The 27699-nt window shown below is 44.2% G+C and overlaps 1 protein-coding gene across 2 annotated transcripts in view; it reads right to left on the bottom strand.

The window, feature by feature from the left end:
- The window catches only part of PAX3 (paired box 3), a 98244-nt gene that overhangs the window by 17760 nt on the left and 52785 nt on the right, over positions 1 to 27699 (bottom strand). For both annotated transcript variants that reach the window (XM_072813559.1, XM_072813558.1), the window contains exons 5-7: positions 13896 to 14101; positions 2374 to 2539; positions 1319 to 1533 (exon numbers count right to left, since the gene is read on the bottom strand). In XM_072813559.1, coding sequence (XP_072669660.1) covers positions 1319 to 1533; positions 2374 to 2539; positions 13896 to 14101 — 587 coding nt within the window. The remainder of the gene's footprint in view (positions 1 to 1318; positions 1534 to 2373; positions 2540 to 13895; positions 14102 to 27699) is intronic.

The following is a 27699-nucleotide window of genomic DNA, read 5'->3' as shown; positions in this document are numbered from 1 at the left end:
TTTCTTATCCCAGGATGTGCTATAGGAATCTATGAAACTTAATTACATTGACTGTTACAAAAAAGGATTTATGAACTTTTGCCTTTAGGCAGAAATGTTTATTTCATTGCTTTTGCTATTCATTCTTTTCAACTCCGACGGCTTTGAACTTTTCAGCTGCTCAGAGTTATCACCGTTGTGCAGAGCCCGGGAACTGCACTCCCAAGACGCAAACCACAAGTTGAAGAAAACGAAGAAGGCAAAGATATAGGAGTCGTTATTTTGGCCACCCTTTGTGCCATTAAAATCTCATTTTCTGCCTATTAGAATGCCCTCTTGGTGCTTAGGCGGCGGTGATAGTCGGTGATTAGTGTGTAATTGAGTATAATTGTCTTTTCACTTTTCATTTCTGTCATTCTGAGCTTCTCTCTGTTTTTCCAACCACCAAGAGGAAAAAGGGGGTTAAGAAAAGATAAAGCTGTTAAAACTCTCACTCTCGGCCCCGAAGAGATTCTCGATCGCAATTATAGATTGCAACCCCTTTGTGACACTTCTCCAAATTTAGTGGGCAACTCTCCTCGCCACCTGGGCCAAGAGCTCTCTAATAAAATCAAGCGATCTGTATTTAAACAACCGCTAATAATGTCAACCTCAGACAGATGCCACATGGAGGAAATTTATCCAACCCTCTGACACGCAATTATCAAGGCAATTTATTAATACGATCTCTCAAGAAAGGCTCATAGTCCAATGCAAATTAGAAAAACAATTACAACATTCAAATATCTATATATTCCCAAAGTAGCAGTAATTCTCCTAATTTGCGCATTTATAGCTCATTTATCCCAGAGTTCTGGAGTCATCAGCTGGTCTCTCTCCACCCAACTTGCTTGCTTCCTCTCCAATCGTGTTATAAAAGCTTTAGTGTTTTCAGACTAGGTGCTTTTGTTCACAACCCTATCAGCCGATCAAGTACCTTTTTTTTTTTTAAAGAGAAAACAAACAAACGACAACAACGACAACAACACAATGCGTGTGAGCTGCTGACCCAAAGCCCAGAACGAGGGGTGGAGCTGACTAATGCCTTGACAACTACAGATAAACACAGAGCCTCCCTGATTACATTAAAAATCACTTGGATTTTAAGTCCAAGCTACAACTTTTGATACAGCCTGTAGGAAGGGTGGAGAGAAAGGAAACCAGAAAACTGAAATCATGTGGCTTGTATAAAGAATACATTATGGTTTAAATTTGGCAATTCATTATATGACCGCCTCGGGGAATTGACTGTTTGGTTCTGGTATACAGCAAATCGTCTGTCTGGAAACACGGGACTGACCTGAGGTGAAAGGCCATTGCCAATGGCGGGGTTCATGGGGTTGGAGGGCCCAGATGGAGGCACAAAGCTGTCTGTATAGCTGGAAAATCCATGCCTGGTGCTGGGGAGGCAGTAGGCAGAGCTGCTGTCTGGGTTGGAAGGAATGGTGCTTTGGTGGACGGTGCTCGGAGGAAGCGGCTGAGGTCTGTGAACAGTGCTGCTGGGATCCGACACGGCTGCAATGAAGAAGACGGTCAGCTCTGCGGCCCGGGCAGGCCAGCAGGAGGAGCGCACCTCCCCGCGCCACCGCCACCGGCAGCCCCGTCGCTCAGACCAAGCCCTCGTTTCCAACTGCACTCCTTAACACGCACGCACGCAGCCACGTGTCCGCACACGAGCACAAGTACGTGACTCACCTACACACCTCCGTGGCATGCCCCCCCCCCAGCCGACGAATGCAGAAGTCACAGTACCAGTGATGACGAACCTCTGTGGGCAGCGCAGGTTATTAGTAACGAGCGTAAGGATTAACCAGTGTCGGAATGGCAAGTCTCGCAATTCATATCAAATATGCTCTCAAAGCACCTACGTGTTAGTGTGGGATGCCCGCAGTGCTATCTTTCCTAATCAAAATAACTCGGCCTTATCACTGATCCCATCCATCCGCCTCTGTGTGCCACCAAATAGTGACCCTATCAAAGCTTACCTCGGCTCTATTACTACCGCAGTTAGTGACCATCGTGGAGCTGCACTCCACTGCGGACCAGAGCACAAATACAGAAGGAGAAATTTTAACAAAGGAAAAGCAAGTGGCACACTGATGGAGGAAAGTTGTTTTGCGTCAGAATACCGAAATACTACGACATGAGAACACTTGGATCAGAGAGATCCAAATACGTCGTAGAACCAAGCATGCTTCCGAGATGTGACAGGTACATTCAGGATACCCTGATGTCATGTCATTAACACCCAAGCAGCTGCAAGGTCGGCATGGAGGATGATTTCCCTGCCCCTGTAAAATAAGCAGCAGAGAAGGCAATGGGAGTTATATGCGGACCCCTCGACTCCCTCCGTACCTTGCGGAATAGCTGTGGGCTGGTAAGATGTCTCCGACAGCTGGTATGTTGGCAGGGTCGGCATGGCTGTGGGAGGGAATCCCCCCGGAATGAGATGGTTGAAAGCCATCAGTTGATTGGCGCCAGCTTGCTTCCTCCATCTCGCACGGCGGTTGCTAAACCAAACCTATGGATTTAATTTAAAATTTGAGGATTTCACTGATGAAATAATAGTACATTCTTAATGAATTTTTCATGCTAAAACAGATTAAAGGCCCCTTACTGACAGGGCAAATGGATGCAAGAGCCCTCCCCTCCTGTGTTGTATTGTCAGGGGAGAAAGGAGAGTTAAATGTCAGGGGTCAGGAAAGGGGCTTCCTGGACCTTCCAGGGCCCTGCAGAGCTCCCACAAACGCCGCAATGGCCATGGGCAGGGATGGCTGAGCAGGGCTGGAGACCACAGGAACGCCCCACTGTCACCGTCACCAACACCTGCCCACCTCCATCTCTAACACCACTGTAGGGAGGGGGTACGAGCCTCTCTGACCTGTACATGACCTATGTCCAAATTTGGTCTTGCCTATCACACTAAATTTGCATTTGTTATTTTTATCAGGCTGTCTTTGCATTGCTATGATCACTACAGGTAGAGCTTCTGTATCATCATATAAATTGAGCAAGAGGCTAAGTGGAACCATTTTAGCATCCCTTTCCAAGTTGAGACATGGTTCTAATCTTAATGGAAATAAGATCAGACCTCTTTGGCATAAGGTAAGTGTTTCGAGAAATGAAAGCATTTTATCTAAGAAGATCCCTTAAATAATCAGTTTATGATTTCTTTCAACAACAGCTTTAAGCACCTCTAATACTCTGTGCCAAGCGCTATGATAACTAGATACAATTTGGGGGAAAAAAATTGGTATAATGTAATGAAAATCTTTCAAAGAGTTCAAAACCCATATATTTTGGCAAGTAGCTGGGGAGAAATGGTGATAATAGGAGTAAGACCCATAACTGGGCGTCTGAAACTTTAAGGAACAGCGATATGAGGTTTTTAATGGGTCCCATCATCTTGCCCAGCTTTTGCATCTGCAGCTTAAATGTGGAACTTTGAATCATTTGACAGAGTGCATTTATGAGGTTTCTCCCAAAACCACAGAGCATCTCTACCAATTAAAGAATATTCTAATTTCTATACTGAAAGTTTATCGAAAACTTCATTTGGATAAAGCACTGTGCCTGCAGTCAGAGGGAGAAAGGGATGAATGAAACGGTGGGAGAAGACGGGAATCCTCCGCTCCAGCAGCTTTCAGACCTACCCTCCCTTGGGAATCCACAGAGCCCTCACGGAAACCCAAATCACTGCTCACAAGACGTAGAGGCTCCATATTTGGAAATGCAGAGAAGCAGGGAAAGTTTGGAGTGGAGGCAGAGTTTGAACTCATTTTGGAGTACGGATACGATTTCAACAAAAGGTCACTCTAGATGGAGGTGATAATGCAGGAGACCAGCGTGTCTTAGGAAAGGTAGGACTGCGTTTCCTCACAGGATAGACTAACAATTACACAACTTAACTGTGATTTTTCTTACGTTGTGGACACTTAGAAAAGTGAGGAGGCAAAAAAAGAAAGAAAAGAAAAGTGAGGAGGCAGGAATTCCTCCCTTTTGGAGCAAGAAAGCCCAGTGTAACAAAGACATCACCAAGGCATCTTCTTAAACTCTTGCTGTTGCCCAAGCATCTGTCTGGAAAGGAATCTGCTCTTCTCCAGGCTTGTGGTAAGACACTGGTCAGGAAAGCTGCTTGAACTTCCTCAAAGTACTCACAGTTAATACTCCTTAAGTATCCAACAGGAAGCGAAGGTAAGTCAATATTTTCCCATGTTGATACATAATTGAATTAGAGTTTTACTTAACTTAATAAATTGCCACCTGGGATAATAGAGCCATGAACTAGCCAGCACTCGGCTTCGGGTCTGCATCAGTGTGTTGGCTCACTGCACATCTGAGCGTCTGTCACCATGATTCGCAGAAGGCCTTGGGACAAGCTGTTTAGGCTGAGGGTAAGAAATCTGGGCCGTTTCCATGCCTGAGTGTGCTGTACTACATACCACACACCGTGGTCGTATTGTATATTGAAAACCTTGAGAGGGCAGCCCGCGTGGCTCAGCGGTTTAGCACCACCTTCAGCCCAGGGCGTGATCCTGGAGACCTGGGATCGAGCCCCACGTTGGGCTCCCTGCATGGAGCCTGCTTCTCCCTCTGCCTGTGTCTCTGCCTCTCCCTCTGTGCATCTCTCATAAATGAATAAATAAAATCTTTTTAAAAAAAGGAAAAGAAAAGAAAAGAAAGGAAAGGAAAGAAAAGGAAAAGAAAGAAAAGAAAAAAGAAAAGAAAAGAAAAGAAAAGAAAGAAAAGAAAAGAAAAGAAAAGAAAAGAAAAGAAAAGAAAAGAAAAGAAAAGAAAAGAAAAGAAATTTGAGAAAGGGGCGCCTGCATGGCCCAGTGGTTGAGCATCTGCTCAACCATGACCTGGCTCAGGTCATGATCCTGGGGTCCTGGGATTGAGCCCTGCATTGGGCTCTCTACTCAGGGGGGAGTTTGCTTCTCCCTCTCCCTCTGCTACTTCCCCTGTTTGTGTTCTCTCTCTCTCTCTCTCTCTCTAATAAATGAATAAAACTTTTTAAAAATAAAAACTAAAAAAATTAAAACCTTGAGATTAATAAGTCACACCTGGCTCAGGGGAAACGGCCTCGGACACCTATCTCAACCAACGTATGTGCGGTGCACCACCAGCTCTAGGCTGGGAAGAGCACTGAATTTCCAAAGTTTCGATGCGATTTCACTCATTCAGACTTACGGTCCCTCCATTCCACTGGTGAGATCCTTTAGGAAGATCTCAGAGCTCCCACTTCTGTCGGTGAAAGGACACGCTGCCAATCTCTCTGTGCCAACTTCCTTCTGTAACCTTTAGATAAGTAAACCGAGTTTGATTTACCCAGTGGGTGGCCAAGCCTGATGGCTCTGTCGATCTCAACCTACTTTTGATCCAAGATCAGTCTAACTCCTCCATCACCCAATTTTTTTTACCTCAAAAATGTCTCTGCTCAGACAACAAATACCAAGAAACAACACAACTTTCTAAAGATATCTTCAGATTATTCAAAAGACCCAGGATGTAAGGTTTAGAGGTTTTCTTTTCATTTTTCCAAAATGATACAAATACAGAAGACACTGAGTAAACCCACCAGGAGTTATATTTAAAAGATCTTACATTTACAATACAATCTCTATTATGCCTACTATAAAAGTAGTAAAGAAGCAAATCTGTACTAAAAAATCTTCTACGGGAGGTTCAGAAGTTTCCCAAGGGGAGGAATTTAAATGATGTTTAAATTTAGGCTGAATAAATCCAGAAGGCTATTTATTCCTGAGAGAACCAGAGATTACTGAGGACTGAGGACTATCCTTCCCATCTCTGGACATTTAACCAGACTTTGTTTTATCATCTTGCCATTGTCAGCCTTCTGCATCTCCTCAGACCAGCTGTGTCTGCCAAAAGAAGCATTAAATACAGATAGATAGGGCTGGGGGGGCTCAGCGGTTGAGCGTCTTCGGCTCAGGGTGTGATCCTGGGGTTCCTGGATCGAGTCCCTCATTGGGCTCCCCACAGGGAGCCTGCTTCTCCCTCTGTCTGTGTCTCTGCCTCTCTCTCTGTGTCTCTCATGAATAAATAAAAAAAAAATCTTGAAAAAAAAAGATAGATGGATACACACATACATACATATACTAAGGTTGTAAATGGGAAAGTGGTCCTTGCCTCCTTTGTACTTTGAAACTCATAGAAGACATCTCTACTATTTTTTAATAGGAAGAAGTTGCCCTTGAAATAGCTTTCATTTTAAATACCCAACACTGACCAAGCACAGTGATCCTGGGATCCTCTATGGCCCCATCCTCTACCGAAAGGCATTCCCTTTAGTGCTCAGAGGTCTCAGAGGACTCTTTCAATATTGTCTCACTAATTCCAAAGCCAATGAATAATCTGCTAAGTGGGCTGCATGACTGTCTAACACCGAATTAGTTCATCTAAAATGGGTGGAAGGCATTTGTGATTCAGTTACAATCACCAGAAACCCCTCTTTGTTTTGCAAAGCGTAACAATGGCAACAGAAACAAACTGATTTTTGGCGTTCTAGAGCCGATCAGGCGTGTTCTGCCCATTTCTTAGCCAGAAGGGCAGAAAGGACACATCTCACAAAGTTGGCTATCACCTCTTAAATGTAACCCTATGACCTATAATTCGACATAATCTCACTCTCCCCACACATTACCCGGCCTTCGGCGTCACACCTACCTGGTACGGAAGTGGGGCAGGAGGCCTACGCCGGCCCATTACTACTATTAGCTACAGTTAAATGCTAATAATTGCCTGCATAACATCCCACAACATCAAAACACTCCCACAAGGCAAGTTTCTACTTCATTTGATGAACTGCAACCTGGTTTATCTTCATTGGCCCCTGGATCTTCCCCTACCTGTCTCTCTACAGAGCCCTTCCAGAAAGCCATAGTCATGCTTTTTGCAAACGATCTTCACACTCATTTCTGAAGTAATATAATATCCAGTGAGTGTTCTAAGCAAAATTTAAATTGAAAGATCCTCATCCCATCATAATAACCAGGGAGAAAAGATAACCACCAAAAAAAAAAAGAGGATTTTCATAAAATTTTCTCTTCGTGGGTCAAACAAGTAACCAATTTGTTCAGACTCTCAACAGTGTTAGTTGGGGAAAACTTTGTACTTTATTTTTTCTTAAATATTTATTTATTTATTTATTTATTTGAGAGAGTGAGAGAGGATACATGCGCATGAATGCAGGGAAGGGGCAGAGGGAGAGAGAATCTCAGGTAGGCTCTGCGCTGAGCACAGAGCCCAACATGGGGCTCGATCTCACGATCCTGAGATCATGACCTGAGCCAAAACCAGGAGTTGGACCCTTAACTGACCAAGTCACCCTGGCGCCCCAAAAACTTCATGGTTTAAATGATATAATAATACTTTTTATTCACACAGATGAAATGCAGACTAAGCAAAAGTTGACTCCCAGGACCCCCACCTTGCTAACTCTGGGACCTTGAACCGTTTATGTATTGTCTGTGGGCCTCTGCTTTCTCATCTACTAAATGGGAGGGGGAAAACTACTTCACAAGATTGTTGTGACAATTAAATGAGACAATACAATCAAAGCCCTTGGAAGAGTACCTAATTGGTATTAAGTGTTCAATAAATGGTAGGTATTAAGTATGAATGTTGCCATCTCTGTCTTAGACACCCAAGAATTAAAGCCTTGTTTTGTTTTCCTAGCCTGTGGTCTACAGCCAAAGCCTTTGTGCCCATGAGCAGACAGGAGAATGCCCAAATAACACCTCAAATAATTGAAAGCCAGTTTGGCTTGAATGGAGACTTAGGTCAAATTTGCTTCCAAGTTTCATGGATTAGTGCTAATTGTCCCATGGTGTAAGCCTAATTTTGCCCATCAAGAAATTACTAGTTCACATTTTTGGTGTGGTCCCCAAAGGCAATCTAACCTACATTATTCCAGATGGGTTGTTTCAAATGCAATTTGAAAATGGGGAGAGAACATAATACTTAATGCTCAGAAAGAGAATTCACAGCAAGATTTAAAATGCCCTGAGTGGCTCAGTCCATTGAGCATCCGGCTCTTGATTTCGATTCCAGTCATGATCTCAGGGTCATGGGATTGAGCCCCGTGTTGGGCTCTCTGCTCACCAAGGAGTCTGCTCCTTTCTCCCTCTGCCCCTCCTCCTGCTCATGCTCTCTTGCTCTCTCTCACTCTTTCTCTCTCTCTCAAATAACTAAATAAATCTTTTAAAAAATAAAATGCTTGATTAAAGCATTGGATTAAAGCATTAGCACTAGATTCAGTGGTGTCTAATGTGAAAATGCCAAATACAGTGCTTCCCAAGTAGGTAAATTGAGGACCAACTGCTCATCCCTGGTCCTTCTCATTCACTCTCTTCCTCTTCTCTTGCCACATCACACTCTCCCAGCCCTCCCATCATTGCTGTTCTCCAGCTCTGACCACTGTATGAAGAGCAGATTGGGGAGAGAATGGGTAAGGGTGATGAGGAGAAGTGCCCTGCTCCCAAGAATGTCAGAGGATCATGGTCCCACAGAAAAGCATACTCAGCTGCATCTTCATTCATCCCAAGAGCAAACTCTCACAGAGAATTTCAGGATGATCATATTTATGAAATAATATTTCCATATTATTTTGGAATTCAGGCCAAATATTCCATGCCTATCTTAACTTCTGAACCATATAGATCTGTTGGATAGTGTTAAATCCCCACTGGATCAAAAACACAAGAAACAAGTGTTGGTGAGGATGTAGAGAAAAAGGAACCCTCATGCACTGTTTGTGGGAATGCAAACTGGGGCAGCCACTGTGGAAAACAGCACAGAGATTCCTCAAAAAATTAAAAATAGAGCTACATTATGATCCAATGATTCCACTACTGGATATTTATCCAAAGAGTATGAAAACACGAATTCCAAAAGGTATATGCACCCTCATGTTTATTGCAGCATTATTTACCACAGCAAAATTATAGAAGCAGCCCAAGTGTCCATCCATAGATGGATAGAGATGTGAAATATATACACAATGGAATATTACTGAGCCATAAAAGGAAAATGAAATCTTGCCATTTGCAAGAACATGCAGAGATCTAGAGAATGTAATGCTAAGTGAAATAAGTCAGCCAGAGAAAGACAAATGCCGTATGATTTCACTCATTGGTGGAATTTGAGAAATAAAACAAGGGGAAAAAAGAGACAAACCAAAAACCAGACTCTTAACTATAGAGAACTGATAGTTACCAGAGGGGAAGTGGGTGCAGGGATGGGTGAAATAGGTGATGGAGATTAAGAGTACACTTAGTGTGATGAGCACTGACTAATATATAGAATTTTTGAATCACTCTATTGTACACCTAGAACTAAGATATCATTGCATGTTAACTGTACTGGAATTACAATCAATCAACCAATCAATCAATCCCTATTGGGCTTTGGTGAGAATCTCCGATTACTGATGAAAATTCATGGAGCTAGTTATTTTTAGTTGGGGTATAAGAGAGGCGGCAGTGGCATTTGAGAATATGACAAAGCCAGCCCCCCCCCCACCACTGCCCAGTTAATGCTCGTGTACACACACACACACACACACACACAGGCAGAGGCACAACATTGTGTGAACAGATCTCAAGTCTCCTAGACTTCCAGAAGTCCATCCATGATTATCCTTGTCATCTGTGGACCCAGACTGAGATCATCTGATCTAACCTATCCCATATTTTAAAATTTAAAAGAGAAAAAAAATAAATCTGAAGCCAGCAGGATTACAGCAGAATTAAGTGACTTCCTTAGCAAAACACACTTGGCAAGATGAGACTTGGAATCAGAAAACCCACATTTTCTGATTCCTCCGTATACGCTGTTTCCTCAAACAGCTTTCTTTGCTGTCTTCCATTATCTTGGTGGTAAAAGAGTGATGCTTCCCTGCTTTGTGGAGTTCTTAGATGGAATATTTACTAAAACTTTTGCACATCATAAATATTTGCATTCTTTCCCACAAAACTTTAATGCTTGCCATTATTTGCATGATAATACACAGGAGGTGAACTAGGCAAATTCGGCTTTGGTGTACAATAATTCTTAGGTTGTGTACTCAGGTTTGGCTGTGATAAACACAACGGAGCTACTGTCTAAACAGATTTTTATGAAATACTGACAAAGGCCTAAGTTATTATAGCTTTAGTGTCATCTCGATCCAGAAGACTTTAGAGATATTTTACTCAGGAAAAAAAGAAAATAGAATATAGACTTGCTTGAGGGGTTTTTTTCATTTGGTGTTTGGTTTTCCCAGGTGCCCCAAATTAAACTAACTCACACTTTCTGGCTATCACTCAAACTGAGTTGACTTTGCTACTGCTTTCCCAGATCCTTCTAAAAACTAAAGGATTTTGTTCTGGCATTTTAATCAGTGATTAACTACTCCCTTCTTTTTCCTGCTGTGTTAAGTAAAAGATCCATATGCCGGGTGTTGTAGGGAATTTGTTAGGCCGTAGATCATAGCTGTGGTGCAAGACATGATGTGTCTCAAGGGAACTAATGAAGCCATAAGGAATGTAAAGAGTCACCGGGTTAAAGCCACATTAGGACAGCTGTTAGGTTAATGAGGGCCCTGCTTTGGAGAGGAGGTCACTGTATAGAAAAATATGAACCACTCTTTATTGGTTTGATCCCATGTCCTCTGCGAGTTAATGGGCCTTTCTTATTCTCCTTTGACATTCATTGGGCCAGATGTGAACGCTGGGCACCACACAAGCTGCACGGGTCTGAGATTTATTCTGTCCCCGTCCTTGTTTTTGTCAAAGGCAGCAATGACCTACGACAACCCAAACACTTTCAGTTTTCCATCACTCTCTTTGTTTGATTTCTTTAAAAGTTGGTGTTTATTTTTTGACCCTGGGTGCAGAGCTGATCTTCTCTCTGTCTAAAGGACAGACTCGGGATGCAGGCTTGGCCAGCCAGGGAATAGAGGGACCAAATCCCGGGATGCAGCGGGCAGTCTATACCGGTTTGCTGGAAGAGTGGATCTGACTTCAGATTTAAACTAGGTAAACACAGAACTGTAATAAAAGCTATTAGATTTGATAAATGCAATGTCTGTAACCCTGCTATATATAAATCACAATACATACATGACATATTTTCTATATATAATATTTACATATTATGAGAATCTGTGGTTAGCGGTGGTCATTTCTGGAGAGGAGCACCATATCCCGATGTAACAGGTAAACAGAGTCAATAGCTCCAGCTGTAAAACATCTGCACTATAGGCCTCCCCGTATCTGCGACTCTTCTCTTCATTCACCCTTCCACCCATCTCTTGCTTACGTAATCCATTACCTACACTCCACCTTCTGAATACCTTCTGCCACTGTCCTGTCCTTTCCATTCCCGTGTCCACCAGCCCATTCATGCCCACAGCCTCCACTGCCCATCCCATTGACTCTGAGAGACCTCACCTGAAACCCAAGCCCTCCACAGGATGTCCTCAGCCTAGAGATCCAACCATATTCCTCCCACCACCCTACCTCTTCCTACCCTCCACCCAAATCCAATGATTCACTGTTCCTCTGACATGAGCAAAAATGAAAGATCATCAGGTATGTAACTCATGTGTGTCCAACCGTCCGCGCTTTTGCTCACATCATTTCCTCTTGCTAACGTACTCCTCCCACCCTCGCTGTCTGGAGAGCTTCTATTTAGCTTCCAGTATTCATCTTAAATCTGCCTTATTTGTGAGCCTCTCCTTATCCAGCCAAGATCTCATTCTTTCCCCTTCTCAACTCCCACTGCATTTTGTTTCTCTTACAGTACTTATCATATCTGATTATTATTATTATTATTATTTGTATTTACTTTATTAACCATATTAGACTGAAGCTCCTTGGGAGACTTGTCCTACTCCATCTTAGCATTCCTTCACTATCTTAGCAGGACGATTATACATGGCAAGTCAAGGTCAATAAGACAATGGCTCTCACTGGGCTCTGTAGCCTGGAAGAGGCCATTTCTGTAGAAGCCTAGAATAGGAGAGGTAATCAGCTGCATAGGAGAAAGTGCTGGTCAATCGAGGGACCATATCAACTGACTAGTTATTGCTGAGTCTCCAGCCTCAGTTTGACTTTGAAAGTCAAGTAGTTGGGAAGAACACATTTGCAGATAAGGTAACTTTGCTTAACAAGTTTTAGGACACCCTAAGATATTTTTAATACTTCAAAGACAGTATTTTATTATCTCTATTAGTGATGAAAATGTTATTCTACCAATCAATAGAAACATACCAAAGTAGCCTTTCCAGAGAGTTCAGAGTAATTCTGAAAGTTCAAAAGATAATGCGAACAATTCTTAAAATAATATAGCCTTTTGAAATGCTTCTAGACTGTGGCACCCATAGGAGGAATTGTACTTGATACACCTTTGCCCATCTTCATAATTTGAAAGACCATTAAGAGGAAGTATATGGAATCCAATTATTATATGGAATCCAGCATTGACTAGCTTCATGACTTTGGGTAGTTACTTCAATAGTCTGACAAACTGGTGATAATAATAATAATAATAATACAAACATACAGTTTTAATGATGAAGAAATGGGTTAATTCATGGAAACACTTAGAAAAGTGCCTGGCACAAAGGGATCACTCAAAATTTGTTTGCTCTTGTCTATATACTGCCCCTAACGTCCAGATAGTACCCGGTATATAATAAGGATTCCTGAAATCCTTTTTTTAAAATTACTTCTGGGTGTACACCTGGCACACTTCTGGGTGATATATCTGATATAACCATATCCTCCTAATAATGATAACCAAAGGCCAACATAAGAATGCACATTTTCATAAATAACCAAAAAAAAAAAAAACTGCTCAGAATGCAAAGAAAACAAAAAGGTCACTTTGAAATCTCTCCATATAAAACACTTGTATCAAGCAACATGACAGAAAAGGAGTCAACCCCATTTATCACATGGATAAATTTAAGCGGACTTACCAGCCTATTAAGTGAGAAAAAAGTAAAATAAAGCTGTGACCAGTTAGCCGAGTAAAAACCCCACTGTTTACACTCGACACACCTAACACAAAAGGGATTCAGTGCAGGGGGATGAGGTAAGTACAAATAAAAATTACAAAGAGGTCACGGTCCTGCCAGCGAGGCAAGGCAAAGAGAAGGCACAGGAGAGGGGAGGGGGAGCTTCGCGGCCGGGCTGCAGCTGCCCGTGAGGAGCCTTCCCTAACATGGCCCCAGGAGCCGTCCCTAACGTGGCCCCAGGAGCCGTCCCTAACGTGGCCCCCGGAGCCGTCCCTAACGTGGCCCCCGGAGCCGTCCCTAATGTGGTCCCCGGAGCCGTCTCTAATGTGGCCCCCGGAGCCGTCCCTAACGTGGTCCCGGAGCCGTCCCTAATGTGGCCCCCGGAGCCATCCCTAACGTGGCCCCTGGAGCCGTCCCTAACGTGGCCCCAGGAGCCGTCCCTAACGTGGTCCTGGAGCCGTCCCGAAGGTGACCCTTGGAGCTGTCCCTAATGTGGTCCCAGAGCCATCCCTAACGTGGTCCTGGAGCCGTCCCTAACGTGGCCCCCGGAGCCGTCCCTAACGTGGCCCCCGGAGCCGTCCCTAACGTGGTCCCCGGAGCCGTCTCTAATGTGGCCCCCGGAGCCGTCCCTAACGTGGTCCCGGAGCCGTCCCTAACGTGGCCCCCGGAGCCGTCCCTAACGTGGCCCCCGGAGCTGTCCCTAAGGTGACCCTTGGAGCCGTCCCTAACGTGGCCCCCGGAGCCGTCCCTAACGTGGTCCCCGGAGCCATCCCTAAGGTGACCCTTGGAGCCATCCCTAACGTGGCCCCCGGAGCTCTGCGGGCCGGGCGGGGCCGGTGCCTGGGGTCGGTACCTGGACTCGGGCCTCGGTGAGCTTGGCCCTCTGCGCCAGCTCCTCCCTCGTGTAGATGTCGGGGTAGTGGGTTCTCTCGAAAGCTCGCTCCAGCTCTTCAAGCTGCTCCGCGGTGAAGGTGGTTCGGCTCCGGCGCTGCTTTCTCTTGAGGGGCAAGTCTGGTTCCGAGTCGATGTCCGAGCCTTCGTCCGATTGGGGCGCGGAGGCTAAATGCACAGGAGGGAAAGCGGTAAGCCGGGCGTCGACACAGTCTGGCCGCGCTGAACCCCTCGTCCTGGAGCGTCCCCAGGGGCCTCCCGCGGACGCCCAGCCCCTCCTGCAGGGTTACTTATCAAATGATAAGCAATCTCTTGCCCTACTTTGTCTCCGAGCCCCCCAGGCAGATACCACTGTCCTCGGCACCTGTCACTCCGGGCCCACTCTGAAATCTCCGAAAACAGGGACGGGCATTATTCCAGCCTATGGTCCCGGAACTTCGCCCTGAACGGTGCTCCATTTGTGTTTGATGAAGGAATCAAATTAATGTGGTTCCAAATAAACCTTCACTACCTTTTACATGACGAAAGCTGTTAACAAAAGTAATCTAAAAAAATTCCAAAACTGACTTAGAATCTAAAAAGTCCATAATGGGGGGGCCCCTGGGGAGGGTACTCAGTCGGTTAAGCACCTGCCTTCGGCTCAGGTCATGATCTCAGGTCCTGGATTCAAGCCCCAAGGTGAGCTCCCTGCTCAGCGGGGAGCCTGCTTCTCCCTGGCCCTCTGCCTGCCGCTCTGCCTACCTGTGCGCTCTCTCTGTCTCTCTCTCTCTCTGTCAAATAAATAAACAAAATCTTTTTTTTCAAAAAGTCAATAATAGCAAATGGTTACAGGATTCCTACAAATTTATAGACTCTACTCCCATGAAAGAAATCATATTTAAATTTAGTCTCTTATCACTAGATACTGAGAAATATTTAAGGAGAGTTTAGATATTAGTAATGAAAACCTCAAGAATAGGCTCAAGGAAAAGCAGGCATCATCTAGCAAACTGTCCCTACGCCGAAGTTCAGAGGCCCTGGGTCTCTCTGCTGAATGGTGAGCAGCTGCCCAGGACTCTGCCCAACTTGAGGAACACAGTGCAAAATAAAAATGTTCGTCCCTGTGTTTAAAAATTATTACAAATTTTGGGATGGCCACAACAGAGCATAAAAACCAGAGGGCCCTCTGGGCGTGGGGCCACGGGTGGGTGACTGCATAGGTCACACGTCCCTGCAACCAGCCCTGCGGCAGGCCCTTCCCGCAAAGTTTGAAGCAAAGTTTGAAGTTGCCTGTGTTCGCAGGCATCAGGGGAGGAGATCTTCCACACTGAGCGTGCAGGTATCTCTACGAAAGGGAAGGAGAACTGGGAAATTAGGAATTTGCCCCGATGATATGGTTTGACGTTGGTGCGTTCTGGCTGTAACAGAGCACCTGTCAGCCTCTGCAGGGGTCTGAGGTTGGAGTCCAGCGGACACAGGGCTCTGGGAAGATAGCAGCCCTCTCCCCGAGGCCTTGCACATCCAGGCGCTCACAGATGGCCATCATGGGGCTCCCAGGCCATCTACTCAGCAGAACTCAGCAGCCCGAGAGGCCTTGCTCCTGAACACATCCAAACACGCTCTGAAAACTCCCCCCAAATAACTGGGGGATCCTCTGGGAAAGGGGCTGAGATTGCTGTTAGCAAACAAGGAAGGAAATCCAGAAACTTGTAGATTGGTAGTGTCACTGTCGAGGTAACTCCTTTGCACGCTCAGGCCGTATTGGACCTGGGGAGATCCATCCAGGTGGTGCCAGGAGCAAGGTCAACATGCAGTACTTCCTACACCACTCATTCTCTTTTACCTTAAGCTCAAACTCAACTCTGCCCTACAGAAATCCAAAATGTCATTCTACGTCAGGATATAAGCTACCCAAAGTGGCGTGCATCCAAATAACCAAATAAAATGACATATCATTTTAGGGATTTTTTAAAAATGTCTAATACTTTTATAATTTATTCACATTCAAATCGTAAAATTAAGAGAGTGAATTCATAATCTATATGACTGAGGAAAACAGGTGCTTGTAGGGACGCCTGGGTGGCTCAGGGGTTGAGCATCTGCCTTCAGCTCAGATCGTGACCCCAGGGTCCCGGGATCGAGTCCTGTATCGGGCTCCCTGCCTCTTCCTCTGCCTGTGTCTCTGCCTCTCTCTCTGCGTGTCTCTCATGAGTAAATAAATAAAATCTTTAAAAAGAAAAAAAAAGCAGGTGCTTGTACATAAAAGTAGAAGGGAACTATAATACATAGTGCATCTACTCTCTGTTAGCCATTATGCTTACTGATTCAATCATGTTGTGTCATTTGAGATAAAATGGTCTCATTTGATATAAATCTCATTTTAGGATTCTGAAAAAAATAAAATAGACCTGCTTTAAGTATGGGAATAGTTTAAAGGAGAACTAACATGCTAAGAAATGTGCCATTGATTGTACCATAAAATTCAAAAGCTCCCAATACAACTTACATGTGTATATGTTTGCTAAATGTGAGTCAAACTTTACAAAGCGATAATTGGTGCATCATTGCCGAGCAATGGATCTTGAACTTTTGGAGCATTGGAATCACCCAAAAAGCTTATTAAAATCCAGACTGCTGACCACCCCCTCCAGTTTCTGTTTGTGCGGGTGGTGGATGCCAACATTGTGGGTCCTAAGTGACCCTTTGAGAATTCCCTCAATAGAATATTTCAGATTATTATTTTCTCTCTTGAAATTCCCAAGTACATAAAATACTTCCGGCTGCCACTTATCCAAACAGTGTTTCCACATACATATTTTTGAATTATAAATAATATAGATTTCCCAAGAAACAGATTATTCTTTCCCCTAAGACAATAAATCACCACGCAATGGTTACCTTTCTTCACTTGCTCTGACTTTTCCGTCTTCTGTGAATTCAAGTGAAAAACCCAACAGCATTTAAAGACTGACCAAAAGATTCCCCTGCCTGTGAAAACCTTAAATCTTTGCTTCCACTCTCTCTTACTATGATCCCATTAGGATAATAGTATGTGGAAATTTTCATGTTTCCTCTGGGAGTCTCTAAGGTTATTAAATCCTCCCAAGTAAATATGATGTGCCATGCACTGTCAGGTCAATTAATCAAAACCATCTCTAGTTTCTGAAGAAAAAGGGGCTCCTTCAATTTACAAATACCAGTGAGAGTTAATTCCGAGGGTCAAGACCACCATGTTTCACCCTAACAATCAACATCCCCCAGAATATAAGCTTTGTGAGCTCAAGGCCTTTCTCTGCCTTGTTCACTGCTGGTTGCCTTGGAACATAGTAGGTGTTCGATAAACACACGTTGACAGAATGGAAACTAGTGGTAAAATTGCAGTTTTGAGCCAACACTGATTTCTCTGCCATTATTTTGCACCTTTAAATGGGAATTCTGCTCTTCTGAGTCTCCCAACATCTACTCGAAGTGAAATCTGGGAGTTTCGATCCTCAAAAATGATCTAGAAGATTTTGCAAGTATTTGCCTACCTGAATATTTCCGGGAAATAACTGTCCATTTTTTCTGAGGATTGTGATGTTTAAAAAAGGGAGAAGAACCACCAATAGCTAATGATTAAAAAGACTTAGAACATCTGGGAGTTCCGTAGGACAGCCTTCACCACTAAAAATCAAATTTTCTTTAACAGGCTAATAAGTCACTACTTGTATTTCTAGACTGTTTATTCAAAAGCAATCCAATGGTCGTATCTAACTAGGAAAACCTCTGCAAGACATCATTTCAAAAGACACTGACTTGCCTGATTTTTCTGCTGGAATGCTATCTGAACCAACTAATCCTTTTTGGCAATATGAAGCCACAGTTGTACAAGTTAATTCTAACTTTCCTCCATCTGTACACCCCAAAAGGATGTGGGCTTTAAAATATGTTAAGTCAGCAACCCAAGATTAATCTACCAGCTATGAAATACTAGCTATTTCTAAAGATGGAAATACTACTGGGTTTTTCTTATATCACTCAATAGATATAAAATGTATACTGAACATGACTGACAATAATGTCATGAACTTGAACCTTCAGTTTTTATCAAAGACAAATCTGATACTTAAAACCCATTTTGTTTATTTTTTTTTTAATTTTTATTTATTTATGATAGTCACAGAGAGAGAGAGAGAGAGAAGCGCAGAGACACAGGCAGAGGGAGAAGCAGGCTCCATGCACCGGGAGCCCGATGTGGGATTCGATCCCGGGTCTCCAGGATCGCGCCCTGGGCCAAAGGCAGGCGCCAAACCGCTGCGCCACCCAGGGATCCCTTAAAACCCATTTTAATAGCACAAAAGAAATCATTTTGTTGAAATATCTTTATTCAACTTTAGATACTAGATACAAAGTACCCAATCTGGCTAAATATTACACCAAAGTAAAAAAAAAAAAGGCTTTTTTTTTTTTCAGACAGCCCCACGGAAAGATTGCAAGGCAGTTATCTAAATGAGGTAACAGATTGCAAGGATACAGCAATGAGATTAAATACACTCTCTTCGGTAAAATGATCTCTTTGGATTATTTCTGCTGCCTGACCCTAATATTGAGGGGACATTTTCAATTACATTTAAGTTGCTCAGTCATATTCTACACATGCCTTCACAAAGTTTGCTCTATTATTCATTAAATAGAGACATTGTTCCCCAATTTGAAAATTCGGAGTCGTGCTCCTAGGAAATCCATGTTAACATACATACACTACGTGTTCATTAACTGAATTTAAATTTAAAACATTTTTTAAAAAAGAAATCCATGTTAACATATAATACGTGGCTTTTTAAGTGGAGATTGAATTGCTTTAAATTGTGTAATTCTCAGATTTTATCCCAATCCATATTCTTGTCAGATTTTTTAACTCTATTTTCAAAACTCCTTCACCACCCATTCTCTGACTTACCCATTCATGTGATTCAATGACTCTAATGAACCTGTAGCAAACCTTAGCAAGATGACAAGGATTTCTCTCTCTTCCTAATGTTACTACACAAAGACCCTGTGAAATAAATACACCATTGTACAGAAAAAGGAAACTGAGACTCAAAGACATTATTCAGATCACATGACCAGGGATGCTAGGATTTGACCCAGGTCTATGGGGCATCAGAGGACATACTTTCTCTCTTCTAGCCTGGTATGTTCTAAATAGGTGCTAAGTTCCTCTCTCTCTTTCTCCCTCTCCCTCTCTCTCTCTCTCTCTCTCTCTCTCTCACACACACACACACACACACACACACACACACACACACACAGAGTCCTTTTAAAGAGGAGTACCAGAAACAAATCCAAACAGGAATTCCGATGCAAATTATTTAGCTGCTTGCTACCTATTACTCTCCTCTGTCCCAGATTTTCAAAAACATCCTAGAATCAAATGAAATTTATGAAAGCACAACAGTTTGATTAATATTATACACCGAGGGGGATCCCTGGGTGGCGCAGCGGTTTAGCGCCTGCCTTTGGCCCAGGGCACGGTCCTGGAGACCCGGGATCAAATCCCACATTGGGCTCCTGGTGCATGGAGCCTGCTTCTCCCTCTGCCTATGTCTCTGCCTCTCTGTGTGTGTGTGTGTGTGTGACTATCATAAATAAATAAAAATTTTAAAAAATATTATACACCAAGTCAAATAATTTTCTAATTGAACTTAATTCAATCAACGAACATTTATTGCATTCTTTGCATATTTAAGTGTAACTGTTAAAATAAGGATAAAGCTCTAAGAAATGAATCAATTTGCCAAAATAATGAACTTAATTCAGAAAACAAAATAGTCAGTCTGACCATCTGCAGTCCCCTTTAAGAATCACCACCGACTCCTGGTCCTACAATTCCCAGGTCCATCTAGAACATATTATTGATCACAAGTGGTTGAACTGATCACTCATTTTCTATCTTTACTAAATCCTTCTCTCTCTCTCTCCCTTTTCTTTTTTTTTTTTTTTTTTTTTTTTTTTGCTATTAAAAACATGGTAGTGAAAGGATCTCACGTGCTGGAAAGTAACCTCAAACTATTTTTGGACACAAGTGCAGGAATAAAAAACTTGAAATCTGTTGGGATAGTCACAAGCTATTCAGCAGACACCCTAGAGTGATCACAGGATGATATTGTCTCTCCTCAGGTGCCTCAATGTTTCAGCTCGGAGCTTTGTAAGAAAGTTCTTTTCTTCCTTTTCTATCTCCAGCTAATTGTAGGTCTTAAGAGCCAAAGTTTTTAGTTATCCCAATGATTTCACTTAACTCCCAAGATTAACCTTGGGAAAGTGATCAGCATCGATTTAAAAAAAAAAAAAAGAAGAAGAAGAAGAAGAAGAAAAGAAAAAAAAGATCAAGCATAGGCCACAATCATACCCCGCAGGATTACAAATTCTTCCTTCGGAAACAAATCAAACTGGGAGGGGAACGCAGAAGTATTACCACCAGCGGACCAACCATGAAGTTTAATTAAAGAAGGAATTACAGAATTAGAGAGTATGTCTTTGTCCGTTAACCCCTTGTGACCTCTTCTGTAGCCCGAAGAAATATTTCATCCTAGTTAACGCTATTATACATGAGATCTTCCCTCAATTTTATAGGGATTTAGTCACGTGGAATTCTATAATTATTGGTTTCCAGACCGATATAATTCAGAGATGGGAGACAGGCAAAAAATGGAGAAACAAAATAATTCACAAGCATGAATTTGGCACACTGTCTTTCTTCTCAGCAAGACCTTTCATTTGAATAATTAAAGAATCAAAACATGACAACCATTTAAACTCTATGTTTGTCCCAGATAGAACACAATGCAATTTACAGACACAGAGGAGGTTTGGGGGGGTTGGGGATCTCTCTCTGCGGGCTCTGAGGCTGACGTCCTTAGTCATCGGTCATTTCCTCGAAGATGGCCCCAGACCAAATCGGATGAGGTCTTTCCATCTGTCATCTTTGCAAGCTAGACTTTTGTACTTAAAGCTGTGTCTCGCTGATTAAAAATAATAATAATAATAATAAATTAAAATGAACCTAGGAATCGTGCCTGAGAGCTCCCTGAGCTCATTTCCTCCCATGTCTGGCAGGGATATTCCACAGGGTCTTCCAACGGGTCAGCTCGAAGTCGGGTGCACCTGCTTGGCTGACCGCGGACTGTCTCCCGTGCTGGCGAGTCTCACCATGCAACGTGAAGGGGACGATGGGACAGCTCACTGTTTTCTGCTGTGAAGTGAGTGGCCCTTTTACACGGAGAGAGATGTGAATGACCTCTCTCGTGTTTACTCGGGTGAAAGCCAGGAGGAGGGAAGCAAGACCGATATTCCCTCACAGACCCAGAGTAAATGACAAATGACATTTTCCCTTTGTGATCTTTGGGATTTTTGTTGACTTATTTGGAGCCTTTTGTTGGATCCCAAGAAATGGCCTGTGGCTGAGGCCTATTCTCCCGATTTCCACGCTCCATCTGTGGAATCCATCAACGGGGCATTTACCCTCATTCAGGGCTCTGACACCTGCCTGGCAGGGAGCAGCAGACACAAAGAAAGCCGGGAGTGGATGAGAAAGGGGAGGTTGGTTTTTTTTTTTCCAGAGGAGGGAGGAGAGAGGGGGAGGTTGAAATGGATGCACAGTAGGGGTTAATCCAAGCCAGTTGAGAGACTTCAGCACCTGGAAGCTTCTCTTCCACATTAATTCACAAGCTGAGAAGTAATCGGTGACATTATTTTTTTAAGTGTGTTTAAACTGTACACACGTCAAGGAAAGAAAAGAGATACAGGAAAGGAAAGAGATACACCTCGGAAAGCAATAAACGGAAGATTTAGGAGAGAATCCCAAGGTAGATCTAGAAAGCCTGCTTGACCTAACACACCATCCAGCATCAAAGTGAACTCCGCAGAACTCCTAAGTCAGGAGCTAGGAGCTGAGGAGCAGTAATTTTGTTAGTTGCTAAACCAGGGGAGATGGTTTATAACCTCATCAGTGGCCCATCTGGGGGGGGCGAGGGGGGCTTGTTTTGTTTCTGTTGCCTCTACAACTTCTCCAAATGTGCCAGCCTCGAATCTTTAACAAAGTCCAAAAAAGATAGAATAGAATAGAATAGAATAGAATAGAATAGAATAATAGGATAAGATGGGATGGTTAGGGATAGGATGGGATAGGATGAAAATAAAATAAAAAAATAAAATAAAATAAAATAAAATAAAATAAAATAAAATAAAATAAAATAAAATAAAATAAAATAAAATGTAGGACAATCTATGGTAAGAATTTCGTGGGCTTTCTGGCAGAAAGGTTCTTTTCAGAACACTAAGTCTAACTCGGAGCCTCCGCCATCGGGCACTCCTGCTCCTGCCCCGCAGCCCGCTTGGGGCTGGAGCACTGTAAGGCTATCCCCCTCCCCTCTGACCCAAGCCCTTCCCTCGGAAGCCGCCTTCTCCCAGCACGGGGTCATTAGAAGGAAAATAAGCTCCTGCCAGGTTGGTGCTAATCAAAATAGCACAAATAAACCCTGACACTCAACAACTCCCCGAGTGCCTGCTGCCCTGGGAGGAGAGTACAGATTGGTTCTGAACCCGCCGGGGCGCGGGGCGGCAGCCACAGGCCCGCCTGCACCCCCACACACACCACCACCCCCCCCTCCCCGCCCGGCCTCCAGCCCCGGGCGAGCGCACAACAGGGACCGCTGGGTGTTCACCTAAGATAAGGGCGCCCGAGCCGGCACACCTGGCCAGGCAGCTCGCGAGCCAGGTGACCCCAGGGCTGGCGGTCCCGAGAACTTTGAATGTCAGGTGCAGGCTTGGACCTAGAAACCTCGCTCTGGATGCAGTCCCGTCCCAACAGCTGTCGCCACCTCACCCTTCGTCACCCAGAAGGTCCCCTTTGTAACAAGGAGGCTAGAGAGAGGGCCTTGCTTTGCCTGCGAGCGTCGCAGCCCTGCTCGTGGGCATTCTTACTAACAGGACGTTGAAGCACACAGCGTGCTTGCGCCCTTCTCTGCCCCGACCCGGCAGCAGCCCAACTGCTTGAAACCCCAGGCTTCCCGCGAGGAGGACGCGCTCCTTGCTCAGAGGCCCTGACGCTGCCCGCATGAACTCATGGCTCTTAAACCCTTTCTGCCGGGCCGCGTGTGCACAAGGGCTGCCTTTACGAAAGGAATCTGTCACCGAGAAGAGATGAAGTCGCCCTTCCCACCCCACCACCCCTGCGAAGGATTTTTATTCGCAATTTTTTTTTCTTTTTTTGATGATTGCCTTGAAAACTCCATGGTAACTGCCACCAGGGCGTTTCAAAGAGAAAACGAGAGGAAAGCCCCAAGAAAATGTGTTGCTATTCAATTAGGAGAGCTGATGAGTTAACTAATTAATCAGGGAACAGCTTTCGAAGAATAGTCTCCCGTGATAAGAATTTTCCCCCCTCAAGAGCTTCAAAGTCGGTCATAATTAAAATTAAGACCCAGCGCTCTCTCGGCAGGCGAGTCTCGGTGGCCCTCGAAGCAGGGAGCCGGGTTCTGGTCTCCCTGGGACCGGGCGGCACAGGGCAAGGGAAGGTGACTTGCAGGCCGAAGGGGGAACAGGTAAACAGTAGCCGCCGCCGAGAGAGGAAAGGAGCCAAGTGACTTTTATTTACAATCGCCAAGAGAGAGGCTATTACTGACCATATGTGCCACAATTGCCCTCTTATCACGGGCTGGCCATCATGTCCTTTGGGAGCTGTTAATGAACTGGGTAATTGAGCTGCTGACATGTGTTACCAAAACAAAACAATAGGAAGAAGAGACAAATGAACATTTTATTTGCCAATCAGAGTAGGTTCAGCTTTTCACAGAGCTGCCGCTAAGTAACTGGCTGAATGCATAAAACAGTGCATTGAAAGCAAGCAGATGCAAGCACAATAATAGTTAACTGACAGCTTATGGCCCATCTGTGCTTAACATTTTGTTAAAGAAATTACTTGACTTGCTAAAGAGACAAATCATACAGCTGCCCCGAGCGCGGCATTGTAAGAGATAAATCATTAGCTAAACTGTTTCATGCTTAAAATGACAATGCTTATTAACAGTTATGTGGGGACATTTTGTCAGCACAGCTTGACGCAGTTATTACTTGATAAAAATGTGGCAACTCGTAGATATTCAAGAGGACGGGGTTGGGGGGGATCACCGCGCACAATCTGAAAGAACGGTGGGCGTTTTGAGTCTCTGATGGTGAAATGTGCATTTCTAAGATGACACAAATGGAGGGAAAAAACAAAACAAGACAAAAACAACACACAAACCAACCTGTGAAACGGACCACAAGACCATGTGCCATGGGGCAATCACGGACCTTCCTGCCATTTGCACCTTATTGACCCAGGACGGCAAATGCTCCCATTCTGGGGTGAGAGCCATTGATGTCACCCATGATATCAGAACAAAAAAAAAAAAAAAAATAAGCAGCTTAAGGAGTAACGGCGTCTAGCCCCTTTACTTTCTCAAACATATTCACCTTCCTCCTTCGGAAAAGGATCTCTCTAAGAGGGAAAGAAAAATCATGCTGCAAAAGATTGGCTTTATGAGAGGACTGAGCTTATGTTTTCGTTACTTGAATTGAAACCACATTTTTTTGGGTCCAAGCGTGGTTCAGCCAGTGCCATGGAGAGCGACTTACCTCTGAAATCATTTCTGTGTAAACTGGTTAACGAGAGGCAAAACAGGGATCTCTCAAAGCCCGTTTTGTGATGATTCCTTTGACATTCTGGGCAAAATTAACTCAAGAGTAGCTATCGTGGTATAAAAAAAGGCTGCGATTCTGACTCACTGACAGCCTATGAGGGCCAACCCCTGCTTCCTTCCTCCTTTAGGTATATTTTCTTTCATCTCTCCCAAAAAAAACCTATTTGGAGGCGGATTGTCATCCCCATCTTATGGATGAGAAAAAAAGGAGGTCTAGAGTAATGTAACCTACGTGATCCATGAGAACTCGGAAAGGTTATCCAAATATAAGATCATATATATAGAATATGAGATCTAATTAACATCACCATTGGAGGAACAAAACTGATGTGGGTTGGAAGGAAAACTGAAGCCAATATCATCACATTTTTTTCCCTTCCTGGCCTACCGTGCCAGGACTCAGATGTCACAGTCAACCCTGTAAATCAGTTGTGAAAACATGACCATAAAAGGTGAGCCGTATTCTCGGCGGTGGTTGGTGGATGTGAAAATTATGTTATGCACAGTTACTAACAAAGTTTCTGGCAGTGAAATGTAAACCCTAGCTATACATACAGAGCTTTAAATAAGACACAATTAGACTTGTGACACGGTCGACAAAAACAAAGAACCACCCTGCCTTCATCTTTATTTCCCACAATTGGATATTTTTGCGATTATGAGCACCAGTCATGTTCAAGTCAACGAATAAACCCAAGCAGGATGTAGAAAAGAGGTAACAAGTGACACAAAGAGCCTTTCATGGGACAGGAAACAAAAGAATGCTTTTGCCACCCTTATTAAGACAAGACTACAAAAGACACACAAAACCTAAACAACTAAAATGTTATCCACAGCTACATTTTGCCAAGATTAGCATGACAGGAGATGTTTGGAAAAACAGAAGAAAGGCAGATTTTTTTTGTTTTTGTTTTTGTTTTTGTTTTGTTTTGTTTTGTTTCGAAAGGCAGATTTAAGAAGAAAGTTAAATACCATACTTTTTTCGTGCCACAAACCTCCACCAAGAGATAAATGACTAAGCGACTGGAGATGCCAGGGCAAAGCATTTACAGAACTGCAGGCTCATCAGATCCCCGGAGGCCAGCCCCTGCGTTTCGTAGCTGAAGCCCAGGGAGCAAGGAGGGTTGCCCCAAATCACACATCCTTCAAAAAACAGCTATGGGCTGCCTCGGATGTGGCTGATACGGTCTCTTCGACACCAAGGTTGCAAATGTGAATAATGTATGGAGGAGGCGCCCGGGGGGGCTCCGGGGTTGAGCGGCTGCCTTCAGCTCAGGGCATGACCCCAGGGTCCCGGAATTGAATCCCGAATCGGGCTCCCCGCAGGGAACCTCCTTCTCCCTCTGCCTGTGTCTCTGCCTCTCTCTCTGCATCTCTCATGAATAAATAAAATCTTGAAAAAAATAATGTATGGAGCTGAAACTCAGAAAGTAAAACTCAAATCACCAAGCTCCCACTGCAGTGCTCTCTCCACGGAGGCCACGCAGGAGTCTATATAGCAGATAATCCAGCCATGCCCTGCAGCAACAGGAAGATTAAATGGCCTCTCAAGGCTGAAAAACCTAGATACATTATTTACCAAATAACAGAGCCACAGATTCTGTGAGCCTGCGATCTTTACTATAGAGACCAAATTAATACATAGATGCTCTAGCTGACGCCCCCCATACGGCATTTCGAGATTGTTTCTTTGCTTTTTGTTTCCTATAGGGTTCCACAAGGAAGAAAGGGGGCAGCGCAGGAAGCTTGTTTTGAAAACCCAAATCTTATCTGGATCCATTATCGCTTGTTGGGAGGTAGGAAGGTATTAAGTGGACACAAGTGAAAGAGGAAACTTTTCCTGGAGGCCACAGAGAAGCCTCGGCTCCCTTCTCGCTGGCACAGGAATTAGTGGCGACATCTAGGTCACCATCAGAAATCATGCACGGAACGGCCACCGGGCAGGAAAGGCTTCGCCAGAGGCTGGGAGGAGAAGGATGAGGAAGAGACGGTGATCGCTCCCCTCGTCCCGCACAGGTATGAGGCTCAGGTGTCGGGGGTTGGCCAAGCGGTCAGGATGACTGCGGAGACCATACGAATGACTTACCACCCCCCTTAGATGGGGACAGCTGCTTTTGGAAATTTTGTTTTCTCTTCTTTGTCACCACTGAACTCAGAAGAGGTGATCGATTCCAGAGGTTTTGGCAAACGAACTGTAAGTCTTGGTGGAAGGCCTCCTGCTCTGGAGACAAGTCGATCTACTCCAGGTGCCCACTTGGCTGGCCACTTCCTCTCGGATTTAGGGAAAGTTGTTTAACCCTCCGAGCCAGCTTTTTTCCTTAATAAAATGTGGTTCAAAACACCTGCTTCCAAGACTGATTTATAGGAAAGGTGATAGGGGCACCTGGGAGCTCAGCGATTTAGCGCCTGCCTTTGGCTCAGATCGTGATCCCGGGGTCCTGGGGTCGAGTCCCGCATCAGGCTCCCCGCGGTGAGCCTGCTTCTCCCTCTGCCTGTGTCTCTGCCTCTCCCTGTGTCTCTCATGAATAAATAAATGTTTTAAAAAAATAAAAAGGAAAGGTGATAGATTGTAAAGCGCAGAAGGGTTCCCAATAAACGAGATGTCCTCGGCAAACGCAGCCCCCTCTGCCTCCTTCGCTTTTGTATCGTCCAAGCTCGCCGGGCATAAAGGAGTAGCAGGAGGAAAATGCTCTCTGTGTTTTAAGACTGAGAGAAAAGCAATCACCGGAACTTTCTAAGAATTCCCAAATTTGTGAGATGAGAGCATCGTCCAATGTCTCATCTGCTCCCTCTTTCGAAGATCCTGCCCATAATCAGCCAATGTGTATGTATTCACTTAAAAGGATATTCAGCTCTTGCACCATTTCTAATTATCTTAAAAATCCAAAGCGTTGGCCAGGGTACGCTAGTCATGGCCCAGGACACGTGCCTGCGCTGTGGGATCAACGATGAAGGCAGCTATGAAAGTGAATACATTCTGTGCTCCCAAGTACCTCGGGCCTACACGAGAAGGCTGGCTGAACAAAAACCAGGCAACTGGCCTGAAAGAAATGAAGTATACTTGGG

This window comes from Canis lupus, chromosome 36, assembly GCF_048164855.1.
Source record: "Canis lupus baileyi chromosome 36, mCanLup2.hap1, whole genome shotgun sequence".
Taxonomy (NCBI): domain Eukaryota; kingdom Metazoa; phylum Chordata; class Mammalia; order Carnivora; family Canidae; genus Canis; species Canis lupus.
This window is presented reverse-complemented; position numbering and strand designations above follow the sequence as displayed.